Source organism: Jaculus jaculus, chromosome 2 (assembly GCF_020740685.1).
Source record: "Jaculus jaculus isolate mJacJac1 chromosome 2, mJacJac1.mat.Y.cur, whole genome shotgun sequence".
Lineage (NCBI taxonomy): Eukaryota > Metazoa > Chordata > Mammalia > Rodentia > Dipodidae > Jaculus > Jaculus jaculus.
In genome coordinates this window covers 68007390-68023851 of record NC_059103.1, presented here as the reverse complement: position 1 = coordinate 68023851, position 16462 = coordinate 68007390, and the positions used below count along the sequence as shown (strand labels likewise).

General features: G+C 38.7%; 1 protein-coding gene across 3 annotated transcripts in view; it reads left to right on the top strand.

Annotated features, from left to right (window-relative positions):
- Positions 1-243: 243 nt before the first annotated feature.
- Positions 244-16462, top strand: part of Acsm3 (acyl-CoA synthetase medium chain family member 3) — a 30114-nt gene continuing 13895 nt past the window's right edge. For 2 of the 3 annotated variants that reach the window (XM_004665407.2, XM_045142849.1), the window contains exons 1-6: positions 244-361; positions 6707-6976; positions 7590-7800; positions 12067-12274; positions 15661-15804; positions 16057-16213. In XM_004665407.2, coding sequence (XP_004665464.2) covers positions 6776-6976; positions 7590-7800; positions 12067-12274; positions 15661-15804; positions 16057-16213 — 921 coding nt within the window. In that variant the 5' untranslated portion in view covers positions 244-361; positions 6707-6775. The remainder of the gene's footprint in view (positions 362-6706; positions 6977-7589; positions 7801-12066; positions 12275-15660; positions 15805-16056; positions 16214-16462) is intronic. The other variant, XM_045142848.1, reaches the window with a different exon arrangement.

The window sequence follows — 16462 nt, the reverse complement described above, 5'->3', positions numbered from 1 at the left end:
GTGTAACTACATCTGGCTTCCTTTCAGCAATTCTTTGGACATTTTCCCTTCTGTAAATAAGTAAGCCTTTCTAGCTTGATGAAAGCTTGCTGTGTACTTAATTCATTATATATTAAAAAAAAAAACTGGCAAGGATTGTGTAAAGTTTCAGTATATATGCTCCTCCCTCTACAGTGTCTCCACCAATCATGGAAAGGCACCTCTGGGCCAGGCTTTCTCCCTCTCTCTCTCTCTCTTTCTCTCTCTCATTAACAGACTATTAAGTTTTGCTATTACCAAGAGTAAGGAAGAGGTGAGACATCAAGTTCCAGGACTGCACTTCTATAAAACAGGTCTGCTATAACCTCTAGCTGTATCTTTGGTGAGTATTCAGTTTTCTATCCTGTAAATGATTTGCTGTGATGGTTTAGGCTTGCTTTAAATATATATACTAGCAAATGAAAGCAACAAATCAAGAAAATGCTCTCACTGAAGTCATGGGCAGCACAGTTGTTTCTGTCAGAATGTCTCAGCTGTTATGTGATAGACCCCTTTGTACATGATGAATGATGAGGAGCATGCATACACAGGAGGACACAAGTAGTTGCTGACTTTCCATGTTAAGCTATTAGATTTTTTTATACCATATACATGTGCCTACCTGATAAAATATTTTAGAAAAACTTTAAGTGAGTCTCAGCAAGGGCTGAACTTTTCACTTCTTGGCTTCCCTTTCTTAGTAGCTATGTAAATACATTGATTCTTCCAAAAAGTAGTCAAACCACCAGTAAGAAACTATCTTTGGGAAACATGCAGATGTAAAATCTAAGAAAATAAACTTCTCTCTAAGGTCAAGGTAAGCTCTAAAAGTTGAGTATGAGAGAGGTTTGAGGCAAGGTCTTTGGGGACTGATACTAGTAGGGGTTTTATCTTACTTTGAGACTATATATCTGTCAAATCACTATTACTCAGGATACTTATGGGGAGGGGTATTATGGAGATGTGGGAGGGGGGCTACAGATGAACCCAAAGCTGGACATTCAGATGAGACTTTAAATAGTATCAAAAGTCCATCTGACCAGTCAGTGCTGCTCTTTCTTAGAAAACTTTTCCTCAGCAATATTTCTGTGGCTCAGTGGAAATACCTGCATTTGCTATGGGGTGAGGGTTATCTCTTTCATATATAGAGAATTTTACAAACCTGTAAAGTGGAACTTGTAAAATGCTAAGATCATTGAAAGGCAGGAACCAACTGAGTTTTGATGAGGAGAAAGAAGTATGAGGGTTTTGACAAGGAGGTATAATTTTTTTTTCCAAAACAAAATGGTTAGGTTCATTTCAAATACTAAGGGACAGTCATTTTTTTTAAATATACATTTGAAGAATTTTGAATTGAGGTGTAAAGTTTCAGGTGGGGTTTAAGCAGAAATAACACTAAACTTTGACTCAACTCAGTATTAGCAAGCTGCAGGCATTGTATTTATCCTTATATAAATATTTGCAGAGTTCCTTAATAGTCTGTAAACTTCATAAGGGGGCAACATTAGCTCTACTGTGTTCACAGTTATAGTTTCCGCATTTAATATATCTGTCACATAGTAACTACTCAAGATGAATATATTGTTCAGCTTGGATATGTACATGCTGGTGTGTATTTCTTTGTCTATAAGGTGGAAATAATAAATTAATACAAAATGCTTAGCATGATGCAGCTACTTGCCAGATCTCAGCAAAAATGTCACATTCTCAGAGAGATCGCCTAAAATATTCTATCTTTTCTCCTGCTATCCTGTTTGCTTTTTCATATAATAACACATTTATTTATTGCTTTACTTACATGTGCCTATACATGAAAGCAGAAAAGACCTTACCTCTTTCATTTCCCCATATGCCATCTATATCTGCAACACTTCAGGCATTCAATCAATATTTGTTGAGCAAAAAGAACCATGCTAACCTACAAAGCAGGAAGTACTGTGTACCCAAGATATTTGCCCTAATCTGTCCAAATCCCTGCCCCAGATTTTAACTGGACTGGAAAATGTTTATTATACTTCTTAACTATTTAAACATAATATTTGTATTGAGAAAAAGAACTAAGGAATTTCTTATGTAGAAGATTTCAAATTTTCATCTAAATTGCAAAATAATACTTACAACTCAATTGATCATTGATAAGGTACTAGGTTAAAGAAATTATGGTGTAGCTATTCACTAGAATGCAATTCAGATGAAGAGAGAGAGAGAAGCTGTATTACTGATAAGAAAAGGCCTCCCAAACCACATTCAAAAATGTGCTAGATGGGCATGATAATGTATAATCTAGGCTATCTGTTCTGTAAGACTGGTGGTGAGAAGAGTATGTAGTCATATTTGTTTAGCACACATAAAGAACCCCTAAAACGATATATAGAATAGTTGTTCCATGGGAACTGGGTGTGGCATAAAATGAGGAAGCTTCAAGATGAGGTGGGAAGTAGGCATTCTACTATATATCTTTTATTTTTTAAATATTTTTATTTATTTATTTATTTGACAGAGAAAGAGGGAGAGAGAGATAGAGAATGGGCACACCAGGGCCTCCAGCCACTGCAGGCGAACTCCAGACACATGTGCCCCTTGTTCATCTGGCTAACGTGAGTCCTGGGGAATCGAACCTGGGTCCTTTGGCTCTGCAGGCAAATGCCTTAACCACTAAACCATCCCTCCAGCTCTACTACTTATCCTTTAGTGTTTTGAATCGTTTGAAGATATTATGCCAAAAATTAAAAACAAAGACAAGTTTATTTTTTAAAAAACTTAGTGTTGACTACTTCCTTTGGTTGAAACTTTCAATCTCTTACACTGAAAAAAAAAAGTAAAGTAAAGTTGAAAGAAACCTGTTAGGCAGGTAACTCCTTGCCAGCAAACAGAGACCAACAGATTTCTCTCTGCTTAGTGCCTGATGCCAAACACAATGATACTCTAGGGCTTAATCTCAGGGGTAGCTGGGCTCCAGAGTGATATTATTTTCTGTTGAAAAGAGCAAGCTTTTCTCCTTACAGCCTGAAATTTCTATTAATTCTTTTTTTCACATGACCTTAAGGGTCCATTAAAAAAAACTGAAGAGGGCTGGAGAGATGGCTTAACAGTTAAGGTACTTCCCTGCAAAGCCAAAGAACATTGGTTCGAATCCCCAGAACCCACGTAAGCCAGATGCACAAGGTGGTGCATGCATCTGGAGTTCATTCGCCCATTCTCTGTCTCTCCTTCCCTCTCTCAAATAAATAAATAATATTTAAAAAAAATTTTTTAAAAAAACCTTAAGAGCCCATCACGGGAGTAGACATAAAACAAACCCAATATGGTTCAGGGGATTTTACAGAAGAGAGGGGTGGAAAGACTGTTAGAGCCACAAGTTGGGACATTATGCACAGAGACAGTGCCTCTTCCCCATAACTGATGGATACCCACAAAATGCATGACCCACGATCCCCATGGGGATAACTGGCATCCCCAAGGAGGATGGTCTCTTTGGGGGGGCGGCAGGGATGAGGGTAAGGATGGTACCAACATATGCTGTTTATACACTGAGTATGTCCATAACTAATAAAAAACAGTCTTAAAAAAAAGGAAAAAAATAGCTTAAAAAACTTTATCTTGGAAAATTTCTCCTCAATTAATCTTTGATATGAACCTAATTCTGAGTTGTTAGCAATATAAGTCAACACTGTCTAATATAACCTTCTGCAACAATAGAACCATGCTTGAATCCACTTATGGTAGTGACTAGCCACATGTGGCTCCTGTGTACTTGATATGCACTCTGAACAATGAAATAATTTTTAAATTTTATTTAAATTAACTTAAATGGGGGCTGGGGAATGGTTTAGTAGTTAAGGTGCTTACCTGCCAAGGCAAAAGACCCAGATTTGAGTCCCCAAGGCCCACATAACCAGATGCACAAGATGGCACATGCGTCTAGAGTTTGTTTGCAGCAGCTGGAGGTCCTGGCATACCCATTCTCTCTCCCTCTCCTCTTTCTGTCAAATAAATAAATAAAAATAAATTAACTCAAATGAACTGCCACATATGGGTGGTGCATTAGGTCACACAATTCTAGCTATAGCAATAGAGGCTATACAAATCCTGAGTTGCTGAAAAACATTACAGACAAAAATTCTTCCTTTTGAAAGTTATTTAATCCATCAGTAAATATTTCTTTGTGTGTGTATTGTGTGGTGTGCATGCATATATGCATATTCATGTGTGGGCACACATGTACAAGTATGTATGCATGTATATACACAGGTATGAAGGCCTGAGGTTCATGTTAAATGTTGTACTCATTGCTCTCCACCTTATTTTTTAAGACAGAATCCCTTGCTTAATTTCAAGCTCACCAGTTGGCTCGATTAGCAAATCAGCAAGCCTTAGTCTCAGCCTCCCCAGTACTGGTATAACAAGCATTCTCCACCACACCTCTCTTTTACATGAGTGCTGGGGATCTTAATTTAGGTCCTTATACTTGCATAGCAAGCGCTTTATACAATGATCTATTACCCCAGCCTGCCAGCCAACAAATATTTCTTAAGCATCTACTGTGAGTCAAATGTTATTATAATTCCTGGGGAATAGCAGCATGTATATGATAGATAAGACTTCTGTCCTATAGAATGTACAATCTAGTGAAATCAGCAAACTACATACAGCTCATAGGCTATTCCAGCCCAGAACCTTCTTTGAATAGCTTTTCAATTCAGAATGTTTTTCACATGTTTAAATAATTTGGGGGCAAAGAAATAATAATTCATTACACATGAATTATTCATGTTCTAGTGAAGAGCAGTATGTTAGATGCCATGGTGAGCAGTTTACATGTATTGCTATGTTTAATGTTTGAGACAATGGAGGTTCAGAGTGGTTAATAATTCAAGTAAAGTCAGAGCTCATGAGCAGCAAAATGAGACCCTATCCCATGACTGTATAATAGCCAATTACTCAGGCAACATACTGCAGGACAGCACTTCTCACACTTATATATGCACACTAGGAACATCTCATCAACAGATGGAACTTCATGATGGAACAGGTCTGAGGTAGGCCCTGAGACTATGTATTTCACAGTGACTCTGGTGGTTCACAGTCTTTACATGATTAGTCTTTAGATGATTAATTCCTAACTTATACTTCAACTGAATTAATGAAATATATTCTCTGAGAAATATCTATGAGTCACTAGTAAGGACTTTCATGGAGAATTACAGTTCTGAATAAATTTAGTAAATATTATGCATAAGTTCTACTACCAAAAATGCTGACTTAGTTGGGTCATGATCTAAGCACTAGAATTTTTATAAAATATTTCCCAGTTATTTAAATAGATAGCCAAGCTGGGCATGATGGTACATGCCTTCAATCCCAGCACTTGGGAGGCAGAGGTAGGAGGATGGCTATGAGATCAAGGCCATCCTGAGACTACATGGTGAATTTTAGGTCAGCGTGGGCTAGAGTGAGGCCCTACCTTGAAAAAAAAAATCAAATAGCCAGGATTGAGAATCACTGCTCTGCTGAAATTTTAACATAAAGTAAAATTATTCAAACAAGAATGTGAAGACGGGAGTCTTAGTTCTAACTCTGATATGACAGAGTAAAGCCAGTTGCTTACTCTGGTTAGGGCTCATTTTCTTTGCAAGTGAAAACTGAGAAAGCTCAAGCTAGATGAGCTCAAAGGGCTCAAGATCACAGGCTCATCAGGTCCCCAGAGAAAGTTGTAGGGCCAGAGGTAATAAGATTTTAAGTCCATTCAATACATCAGCATGAAGCCCAAGTACAGGTCTATTTAGGGTAAAACATAGCTGATATCTGGTATTATATACTGTTTAGCAGAATATCAATATAGAATTCCATACAGCCTGTCTGCCGTCTATACCACACAGCTAGAATTGCAGTTAAAATAATAATTTAATGACTATGAGATAGGTATATGTTTCATTGCGGGAAAATTAAAGGAAATATAAAGAGGGCAACTGCAAATAGTCATAATTCCTAGAACCGCATCTTTACTAGCATAAGCCAAGCAAATGATGTTGTGATCAAATTATTTCCCACAGAAGCAAGAAGGGCTAAGTAGTAGGGGACCGCCCCCACAGAAGCCCTAAAGGTTAAAGACCTGTTATTATATCTCCATGTCTGGACTTACTGGTAATGTGAGCTCCTATTGGGAACATGGGAACTGCAATCTATAAAGTAGACAGACTATTAACTTCAATAGTATTTTCATGCTTAATTGTACAGAGTTACTCTCAGTTTTTTCATCTGTAGTAATCTGTGGCATTTCTACAGGGCTTTTAAAATCTTTAAGTGAAAAACATTAAGCAGAAGGCTCTGGGCTTTGGCAAAATGTGAATTTAACTAGGTAGCTCAGATCTTTATTAGCTGAGAAACATATGTAGGAAGCAATAGAGTGTGCAAGTCAGGAGAATGGGCTGTGCTCAGACACTTCTGGGTTCAAATCCAACCAGTTTCTTTGCTAGTCATTTTCTCTATCTGAAAACAGACATAATAATAGTACTTACTTTACAGGGATTTAATGAGGATTTAATTACAAAGACTATATAAATATCAAGAAGTGTTTGGCACATGGTGGGGGGGAAGAGCTGACAACATACTCATAAAACTTAGCTGCTTTGGGGTATGGCAACTTTCTAAACAAAACAAATACCAGCTCTTTTTGCTTATTTTTTAGATGGATTAGTCTTCATGGAAATCCTGAGTGCTAAATGATTCAACAAGATTGACACTAGCTCTTGTCACCATGGAGATATTACTTCGTGCCAAGTATTTTCAGTGCCTAGCAATTCCTGGCTCTCTGAGAGCCTTACATGAAGGTTATGGAACAGCAACACCTCAGAATTTCTCCAGCTATGAGTCCATGAAACAGGGCTTCAAATTAGAGATTCCAGAGCATTTCAATTTTGCTAAAGATGTCTTGGACCAATGGGCCAATATGGAAAAGGTATGGGACAAGGGCCGATCAGATAGTTTCTCAACTCAGTGATTTAGCCCCCTGGAGATTACTTAGCAATCTGTGGAGATATTTGTGTTACCATGATGGGGTGAACGTGGAAGAGGTGGTTGCTACTGTCATCTAGTGGGTAGAAGCCAGTGATGCTGCTGAAAATCCAATAATGTAAAGGACAGCCCCAGAACATAGAATTCTCTGGCCTATAATGTCAGTAGTTCTTAGATTAGTAGAGAAATGTATGCTTCCTGGTAGGTTTTTTGTTTGTTTGTTTTTAGACAAAAAAGAATGAAATAAAACAAAGTAATCCCAAGAGTCAGAAATTGCAGAAAATGAAGTATAGATATACCCCTGACAGAATAAAAGGATGTAGTAATCCTAACTTTTTGGAAGGAAAAACTATCAGGATAAAGAAGAAATGATATGGAACAGAAGACATGACTCCCAACATCTAGCAGTAGGGACCCCAAGTTATTTCCACATTCTCCATGAAAGTCCTTACTAATAACTCATAGATATTTCTCAGAGAATATATTCCATTAATTCAGTTGAAATATAATTTAACTATAAAACAATCTGTAAATCCCTGACTGATGTGCTTCCTCAGGCTGGAAAGAGATCTTCCAATCCAGCCTTCTGGTGGATAAATGGAAACGGAGGAGAGGTGAGGTGGAGTTTTGAGGAACTGGGATCCTTATCCAGAAAATTTGCCAATATACTTACAGACGCCTGTTCCCTGCAAAGGGGAGACAGAGTAATTGTGATCCTGCCCAAGATCCCAGAGTGGTGGCTTGCAAATGTGGCCTGTCTGCGAACAGGTTAGTATGTTTTCAATCTCATTATATTAAACTAAGCCAGATCAGAGATTTATCAACACATCTAAGTAATCAGGAGACATTTATTCTTTAACTGCCTTATTTGAAGAACTGTACACAATGCAATATTATTCTCAGGCACTAGAAATGTGTTGGGAGCATGCCATACCTTCTATCTGAACTGGAGGTGGGATTTTCTATAATCCAATAGTTGAAGTGAATGCCAATCAACAATTGAATTGCCTATTACCAACTTTCTCATAGCACCCATCATATGAAACCAATTTATTTGCAAATTAAGGAACCTATCTTAGTTGTTTTATGCCTTTATGCCTCTTATGATTCATTATCACCATTTTGGTACCGTAAGCCAGCCAACTGTGACCCTTCCTAGTAAATTTCTACATCTATAAACTTTGACCCTCTTTGTGCCTCTTAAGCTTTACTTCCATTCTCTAATTCTGTTGCCACTGCTTTATTTCACATCTTTACAATCTTACACAGGGAGTTCCCCAAAACTTTTCCTAACTCTGGTTTTGAGTGTGCCAATATCCCACCTGACCCAGACAGAATTCATCGCTCCTAGCCTGTGTTTTCTCTAGAACACATGTTTTATCCTCTGCTGATTGATTTTAGGTGCATATTTGAAGGCTATAGCTATTTTCCCATTATTTCCCTATTTTCTCCACCACTCTACTTCATGACCCCATCATGGAATATGTTTTCTTGTAAGGCTTGCAGTCATTCTCATCTCTTAGATCTGTCCTTTGTTTATCCCTTCCTCCTTTCCCTCCCTCCCCTTCCCTGCCTCTCTTCCTCCTTCCTCCCTTCCTTCCTTCCATCCACTCTCTCTCCTTTTTGTTCTTTTGTCTCTCTGTTTGTGTGTAGTATGTGTGGTATGGTGTATGCATGCATGTGTGTAGATGTACATGCTCTATGCATACATGTGCAGAGGCCCAAGGACATCAGGTGTTTTCCTCTATCACTCATCTGTGTGTTTCTTTGAGCCTGTTTTTCACAGAACCTGGAGCTGCTATTTTATCAGTCAGACTGGCTGACCAGCAAGTCCAGTGGTTCTCTAGTTTCTACTCCCCACAGGATTGGGGTTACAGACATGCTTGGCCCCACCTACATGTTCATGTGGATGCTGAGATATGAAACTCAGGGCATGAAGTTTGCATAACAAGCACTTTTACCAGCTAAGCCATCTCTCCAGTCCTCTCTTGGCTTTTTTGCATACTGTTTCCTATTCTTAGAAAGTCTTCCCTGCAAATTAACTATGTGAACTCTCTTAGTAGACTTTCCAGCCTCAACTTAATGTTACTTTCTCAGTTATCCATATCCTGGTGTTTCATAACCTAGGTACTTCCTTTTTTAATACTTTACTTTTTTTTAATTTATTTGAGCAACAGAAAGAGGCAGAGAGAGAGAAAGAGAGAGTATAGAGAAAGAATGGGCTCACCAAGACTTCCAGCCACTGCAAATGAACTCCAAATGCATGCACCCCCTTGTGCATCTGGCTTACATGGGTCCTGGGGAATTGAATCAAGGTACTTTAGCTTTGCAGCAAGTGCTTTAACTACTAAGGCATCTATCTCTCCAACCTGATACTTCCCTTTTAAACTCCCTAAAGTAATATATATGTCTATGTAAACTATCTTATGTCTACTTATAAATCTGTCATTCTCATAAGGAGCTCCTAAAAAGTCATTACTATAACATATTTATCTCTACACCTTTAGGGACTGGCATATAATAAATGTTCAGTAAGATATTTGTTGAGGGCTAGAGAGATGGCTTAGCAGATAAGTGCTTGCCTGAGAAGCCTAAGAACACCAGTTCAAGGCTCCATTCCCCAGGACCCACGTTAGCCAGATGTACAAGGGGGTACATGAGTCTGGAGTTCATTTGCAGTGGCTAGAGGTCCTGGTGCGCCCATTCTCTCTCTCTCTCTCTCTCTCTCTCTCTCTCTCTCTCTTCCACCTTCAAATAAATAAATAAAAATACCAAAAAAATTGTTGAGTATTAAGAATGCTAATCTTGGGCTGGAGAAATGCCTTAGTGGTTAAGGCATTTTCCTGTGAAGCCAAAGGACCCAGGTTTGATTCTCCAGGACCCACATAACCCAGATGCACAAGGGACACATGCATTTGAAGTTCATGTGCAGTAGCTAGAGGCCCTGTCCTGCCCATTCTTTCTTTCTATCTCTCTTCTCTCTCATTCTGATTGCAAATAAATAAGTAAAAATTTTAAAACTCCTTAAAAAAAAAACTTTATGGGCTGGGAAGATGGTTTAGTGGTTAAATGCTTATGAAGCCTAAGGACCTCAGTTTGATGCTCGATTCCCCAGGTCTCACATAAGCCAGATGCACAAGGAGCGCATGCATCTGAAGTTTGTTTGCAGTGGCTGGAGGCCCTGGCGCACCCATTCCCTATCTATCTGCTTCTCTCTGTCTGTCTCTCTCAAATAAATAAATAAAACAAACAAACAAAAAATTACTAGGTAAAAAATATTTTAAAAAAGAATGCTAGTCTTTATGATAGAATTATAAATGATCTCATAGTCATTTTATTTCATAATTACCTTTCCCTTAACCCATTAGTAGCTAGATAAAAATTAAAGTTCTAACTGAACAGGAGTGAAGTTGCTCATAGATTACTTAAAGCTATTTATATAGATCTTAAGATAAAGAAAGGAAAAGTTGCCGGGTGTGGTGGCACATGCCTTTAATCCCAGCACTCAGGAGGCAGAGTTAGGAGGATTCCTGTGAGTTTGAGGCCACCCTGAAACTCCATAGTGAATTCCAGGTCAGCCTGGGCTAGAGTGAGACCCTACCTCAAAAAAAAACAAACAAAAGAAAAGAAAGGAAAAGTTCAGGTTAATATATCAATCTGGAGAAGGATTGCCTGGAGGTCAGTGTGGGACAGAGTGGAATTGAGGGCAAGGTCCTCAATTAGAGACGTCAAACATGTTAAATTTTGTTTGCAAATTTTAAAGAGAAACTGTACATATATTGTTCACATACTCATTTTCATATTTGATATATTTTACAATTTTTAAAATAGTATAATTAGCCAGAAGTAGTGGTGTACACATTTAATCCTGCACTTGGGAGGTAGAGGTAGGAGGATCGCCATGAGTTCAAGGCCACTCTGACTACAAAAGTGAATTTCAGGTCAGCCTGGGCTAGAGTGAAACCATACCTTGAGAAAAATAAAGAAAGAGAGAGAGAGGAAGGAAGGGAGAGAGGGAGGGAGGGAAGGAGAGAGAGAGAGGGAGGGAGGGAGGGAGGAAGAAAAATATAATTGTAAGATGTCTTTTGAGGAACCTTAAAATATTTGAGAATGCACTATTGCTGTTCAAGGCAGAAGCTGAGCCTCATGGAAGCGTGGCTTATCCAAGGCCAAAGTTTATGGATATCTGACTCTAACACATTCTTGATGATTACATTACATCTTATAGTAATGTAAGTAATGTGCTGCAGCTGGGATTGGAACACAGAAAAGATTCATGCCTCAATAAGAACAAAACAATCAGGCTGGAGAGATGGCTTAGCGGTTAAGCGCTTGCCTGTGAAGCCTAAGAACCCCGGTTCAAAGCTCGGTTCCCCAGGTCCCACGTTAGCCAGATGCACAAGGGGGCGCACGCGTCTGGAGTTCGTTTGCAGAGGCTGGAAGCCCTGCCGTGCCCATTCTCTCTCTATCTGTCTTTCTCTCTCTGTCTGTCACTCTCAAATAAATAAATAATTTTTTAAAAAAAGTTTAAAAAAGAACAAAACAATCATGTGCATTAGAAGAGAAACAGGACTAAAGAGGTTATAATGTCCATTTCTGAAGTCAGCCTGCACTGCCACTTTCTAGATGGTCTTGGGCAAGCTAGGCATAGCATAGATTTGTACATTTGGTATGTTTTGGTGAGGAATGAATCAGTTGAAACATGTAAAACCCTTAAATAGTCCCTGGCACTCAAGTATTCAACAAATGTTGGTAATTAGTACATTTCAGCCAAAGCTCTCCTAAGAGCCTGAAATGGGCGATCTTCAAATACAAGATAAATATCCAACATTTCATTCTCTCACATTATAGCCAACGTCATAAGCTTTGAGATTCCCTGAAAGGCAAAGTCAGAATAAAGAAAAACAAATGATATCTTGCTGAGTAAATGAAATCACTCTGAGAAACACAGAATGTCCTTGTGACATGCACACTTTCCTAACATAACAGAGGAAAACCTTTCTCTAAAACATTGTTAATTTTTTAATCCTTTAGGGACAGTTTTAATTCCAGGAACTACTCAGCTTACCCAGAAAGACATACTCTACAGACTACAGTCTTCAAAAGCAAAGTGCATTATTACTGATGATGTTTTAGCTCCAGTAGTTGATGCTGTAGCACCTCTATGTGAAAATCTCCACTCCAAGATAATTGTGTCTCAGCACCCCAGAGAAGGATGGGGGAACCTGAAGAAGATGATGAAGTGAGTAGCCTCAATTATAGAAGAATGTCCCATAAATTCAAATTAAAGCAGTAGGAAAAGAAAATAACTGGTTACTATTACAGAACTAATAGTAACTTCTGAGGCAAGAAGGGTCCGGAGATATATTTGGTATGTTGGAATTCCCTAGGAATCGGTTCCAGAGATGGAGCATGGTGTATAGATATTAATTAAGGTATTTTCCTGGAATAAACATCTGTAAAAGAAGGCAAAGGATGTAGGATTGAGTGGAGGAGGAGACTACTCTGTTACCTTATGAAGCATTTGGACAGATCCTTAAAGCTGTTCCAAACTTTGGCAAGAGATCCTGGCTCTAAACAACTATATCCATCCATTTTGGATGGGTGCTGACCCTAGAGGAGGAAAACATTGAAGAGGAAAACTGACTTCACTTAAGGCAATCTCTAAGACAGCTCCCTGAACTTGGGGAGAGTAAGTCCTTCATTCTTGCAAAAGGAGCTAGGAGGTCTGTTACAGCATCGATCACAGAGCTATAATCATTGCCCAGGAAAATTGGTGATAATCCATCCTTCTGTGCCTGCTATGCCATTCCCTTGCTGACAGCAGTACCTCTATCAGCTTATACCCAGAAAAGCACCTAATGTTAAAGGGCGCCATTATAACACTCAGTTGCACTGTGTCCAAACCCTGCTATGGGGTGCATCTGGAGCCATTTGAAAGTCTTACAAGGTACCACTAGCTTGGAAATGAATTCCCCTTCTAAAATGAGTTTCCACTTAAGGATGTAAAACCAAGCTTGCAACTATAGACTTGTTCCTACCTCCTTTACAATACCTATAATTGGGTTATTATCAAAAGTTAAATACTGTTCTCATAAAATAATGTTATAATAATTATCACCTATGTAGAGTTTATTGCAGGCTAGAAGCTGTTCCAAGCACTTCAGATATATTAGTTCATTTGAATTTCAAACCACCTAGAGGTTAGTCTCTGATGAAGATGAGTTTCGAAGGCTTCTAAGACTGCATTCCCAACTGCCACATCCACTAAGAGCTGAGGATAATAACACTACATAGGTTTTGAGGACAAAAATAGAAATAACAAGTACCTAGATATGGATACCATTTTTTACATTTTTTTACTTGTGTGTGGTGTGTTCATATGTTCATACATGTGTGTGAAGGTAGACCTACACATGCATATGTAGGCCAACACATATGTTAAGTGTCTTGTTCAACTGCTCTCCACCATATTTGTAGAGACAGGGTCTCTCACTCAACTCAGAGATCACTGCTTTGACTAGACTAGCTAGCCAGTGGGTCCTGGGAATTCTCCTATCTCCACCTCCTTAATTCTAGGATTAGAGACACATAGCACTACACCCAGCATGGTACATGGGTACTAGAGATTTAAATTCTGATCCTTATACTTTTTGTGGCAAGCACTTTTACCCACTGAGTCATCAACTTAACACTATCAGTACTAGTTTTATGGAAGACAATTTTGGAATTATAGATTTAACACTCAATCTAACTTTATTAGACTTTGAGACAGCTTCTCTATTTCTCATGGTATGGATATTTGTATACTCTCATTCTTAGCCCACTGCCTCATGAATATGCATGCAGAGCTTAAACTTCTTGGCATCTCTGCTGTGTGGCTTATTTAGAAGCCAAATTATCCTCTGGAACTAAAAGTTTTTCTTGGGCTGGAGAGATGGCTTAGTCATTAAAGTGCTTGCCTGTGAAGCCTAAGGACTCATGTTTGACTCTCCAGATCTCACATAAGCCAGATGCACAGTGACACAAATGTGCAAGGCTGCACATGTACACAAGGGGGCACATGTGTCTGGAGTTCAACTGCAGTGGCTGGAGGCCCTGGTGTGCCAATTCTCTCTCTCTCTCTGCCAATTAAAAAAAAAAGGCAGTTTGTTGAACTTGCTTCAAAAACGTTTTAAAAAAAGTTTCTCTTGGGCTGGAGAGATGGCTTAGCTGTTAAGTGCTTGCCTGTGAAGCCTAAGGACCCTGGTTTGAGGCTCGATTCCCCAGGACCCACATTAGCCAGATGCACAAGGGACAAGTTCATTTGCAGTGGCTAGAGGCCCTGGTGTGCCCCTTCTCTCTCTCCCTGCCTCTTTCTCTCTCTGTCCCTCTCAAATAAGTAAATAAAAATAAACAAAACAATTTTTTTAAAAAATCCAGAAGCAATTCATCTGGAATTCTTAAAAAAAAAAAAAAAGTTTCTCTTGACCAGGCGTAGTAGGTAGCACAAGCCTTGAATCCTAGCACACAGAAAAAAAAGTTTCTCTATTAATGGAGCCCATTTTTCCTTCCCTAGATAGATGCACTTTATTCTCTCAGTCTTATTGTTTATATCAGTCTGTAGCATCTCTATTGACAAATAGAAAAACCACCCTTTCAGTAGTCAGCAAACATTTTCTACAAAAGGGGCAGAAAAGCCGGGCGTGGTGGCGCATGCCTTTAATCCTAGCCCTTGGGAGGCAGAGGTAGGAGGATCGCCGTGAGTTCGAGGCCACCCTGAGACTCCATAGTGAAATCCAGGTCAGTCTAGGCCAGAGTGAGACCCTACCTCAAAAAAACAAAAAAAAGGGGAAGCAGGAACTTTAACATTTAAGGCTTTGCAGACCATACAGTCTTTGATACAAGGATCAACTTTGTAACCTTAATGTGATAGAAACCACAGAAAATACAAAAGTAAGTAGGCGGGCTGGAGAGATGGCTTAGAGGTTAAGGTGCTTGCCTAAAACACCAAAGGACCCAGGTTCTATTCCCCAGGACCCATGTAATCCAGATGCACAAGGTGGCACATACATTTTGAGTTCATTTGCAGTGGCTGGAGGCCCTGGAGTGCCCATTCTCTTTCTCCCAATCTCTATCTGTCTCTCTCTCTCAAATAAATAAATAAAATATATTTTTAAAAAAGAATTAAGTAGGCATGACTATGCCAATAAAACTTTTGTAAAAATGGGAGGCAGGAAAATTTGGGTGGGCTACAGTTTACACATCCTAATCATAAATTATGGCTTATTCATTTCAGAGTGAACAGAAAAGGTGGAAATTCTTTATCTTGTCATGATTATAAGATCATAGAATTCTTACTGTACTAGAGATATTATACAACTTTTGAATTTTCTTTCTAAATGTTTCAGCCCTTTCATCATACAGTAAAAAGTCATAAACAGCTAGTAAAATGAGCTTTTGATAATAAAGTTTACTTTCATTCTAAGATGCACCTAGAAAGATGGAACGAGAGTGGTAGCTTTTACCTTGGGTTGAATCCAAGTCATTGATTCATAAGATGAGAAGCATCTGCTTAAGATGCTTCCGTGGTTGGAGTCAATGACACCGTGTTTAACATTCAGGATCAATGTAGATTTTCCTTCGCAGATACGCCAGTGACAACCACACCTGTGTGGAGACAAAACACAATGAGATGATGGCCATTTACTTTACCAGTGGGACAACTGGACCTCCTAAGATGATTGGACACACTCACAGCAGTTTTGGTTTAGGATTATCTATAAATGGAAGGTACTTCCACAGAATTGCAGCTAAAAGTACAAAAATGTCAGAAAATAATTTGTGCCCTGGACTTTTAAATTTGTTTTCTGAAAACAAGAAGAAAATTTTTTTAAAAAAGGAAGAAAAAGATAAATTTGTTTGCTGACAAGTTTGCTATTTTTACAAATTTATTCATTTAAATGTATATGTAGGCATTTATGCAAATCCAATTCCTATAAACATAACAAATTTATACATTGGGGCTATTATTTGTTCTCCTAGGTTCTGGCTGGATTTGATACCCTCAGATGTGATGTGGAATACTTCAGACACAGGCTGGGCAAAATCTGCATGGAGTAGTGTTTTTTCTCCATGGACCCAAGGAGCATGTGTGTTTGCACACTATTTGCCCCGTTTTGAGCCAACTTCCATCTTACAAGTAAGAAAGAACATTAAGAGGTCCATACTTAGAAATGTTTACTATTAACAGTATCACTGATAGGGCTAGCAAATAAATTAACTTGCAGAAATCAGAGGAGACAGCATGATTTAAGATATTTTCCATCTGAAAATCTAGCCTGGAAAGGTAGAGAAAAGTATGAGGGCATTTACATTAAATAAAATGTTACATTCTGCTGTGCCTACCATAAGGCATTAAAACACTGACCTTATGGTGAGACTGAGTTTG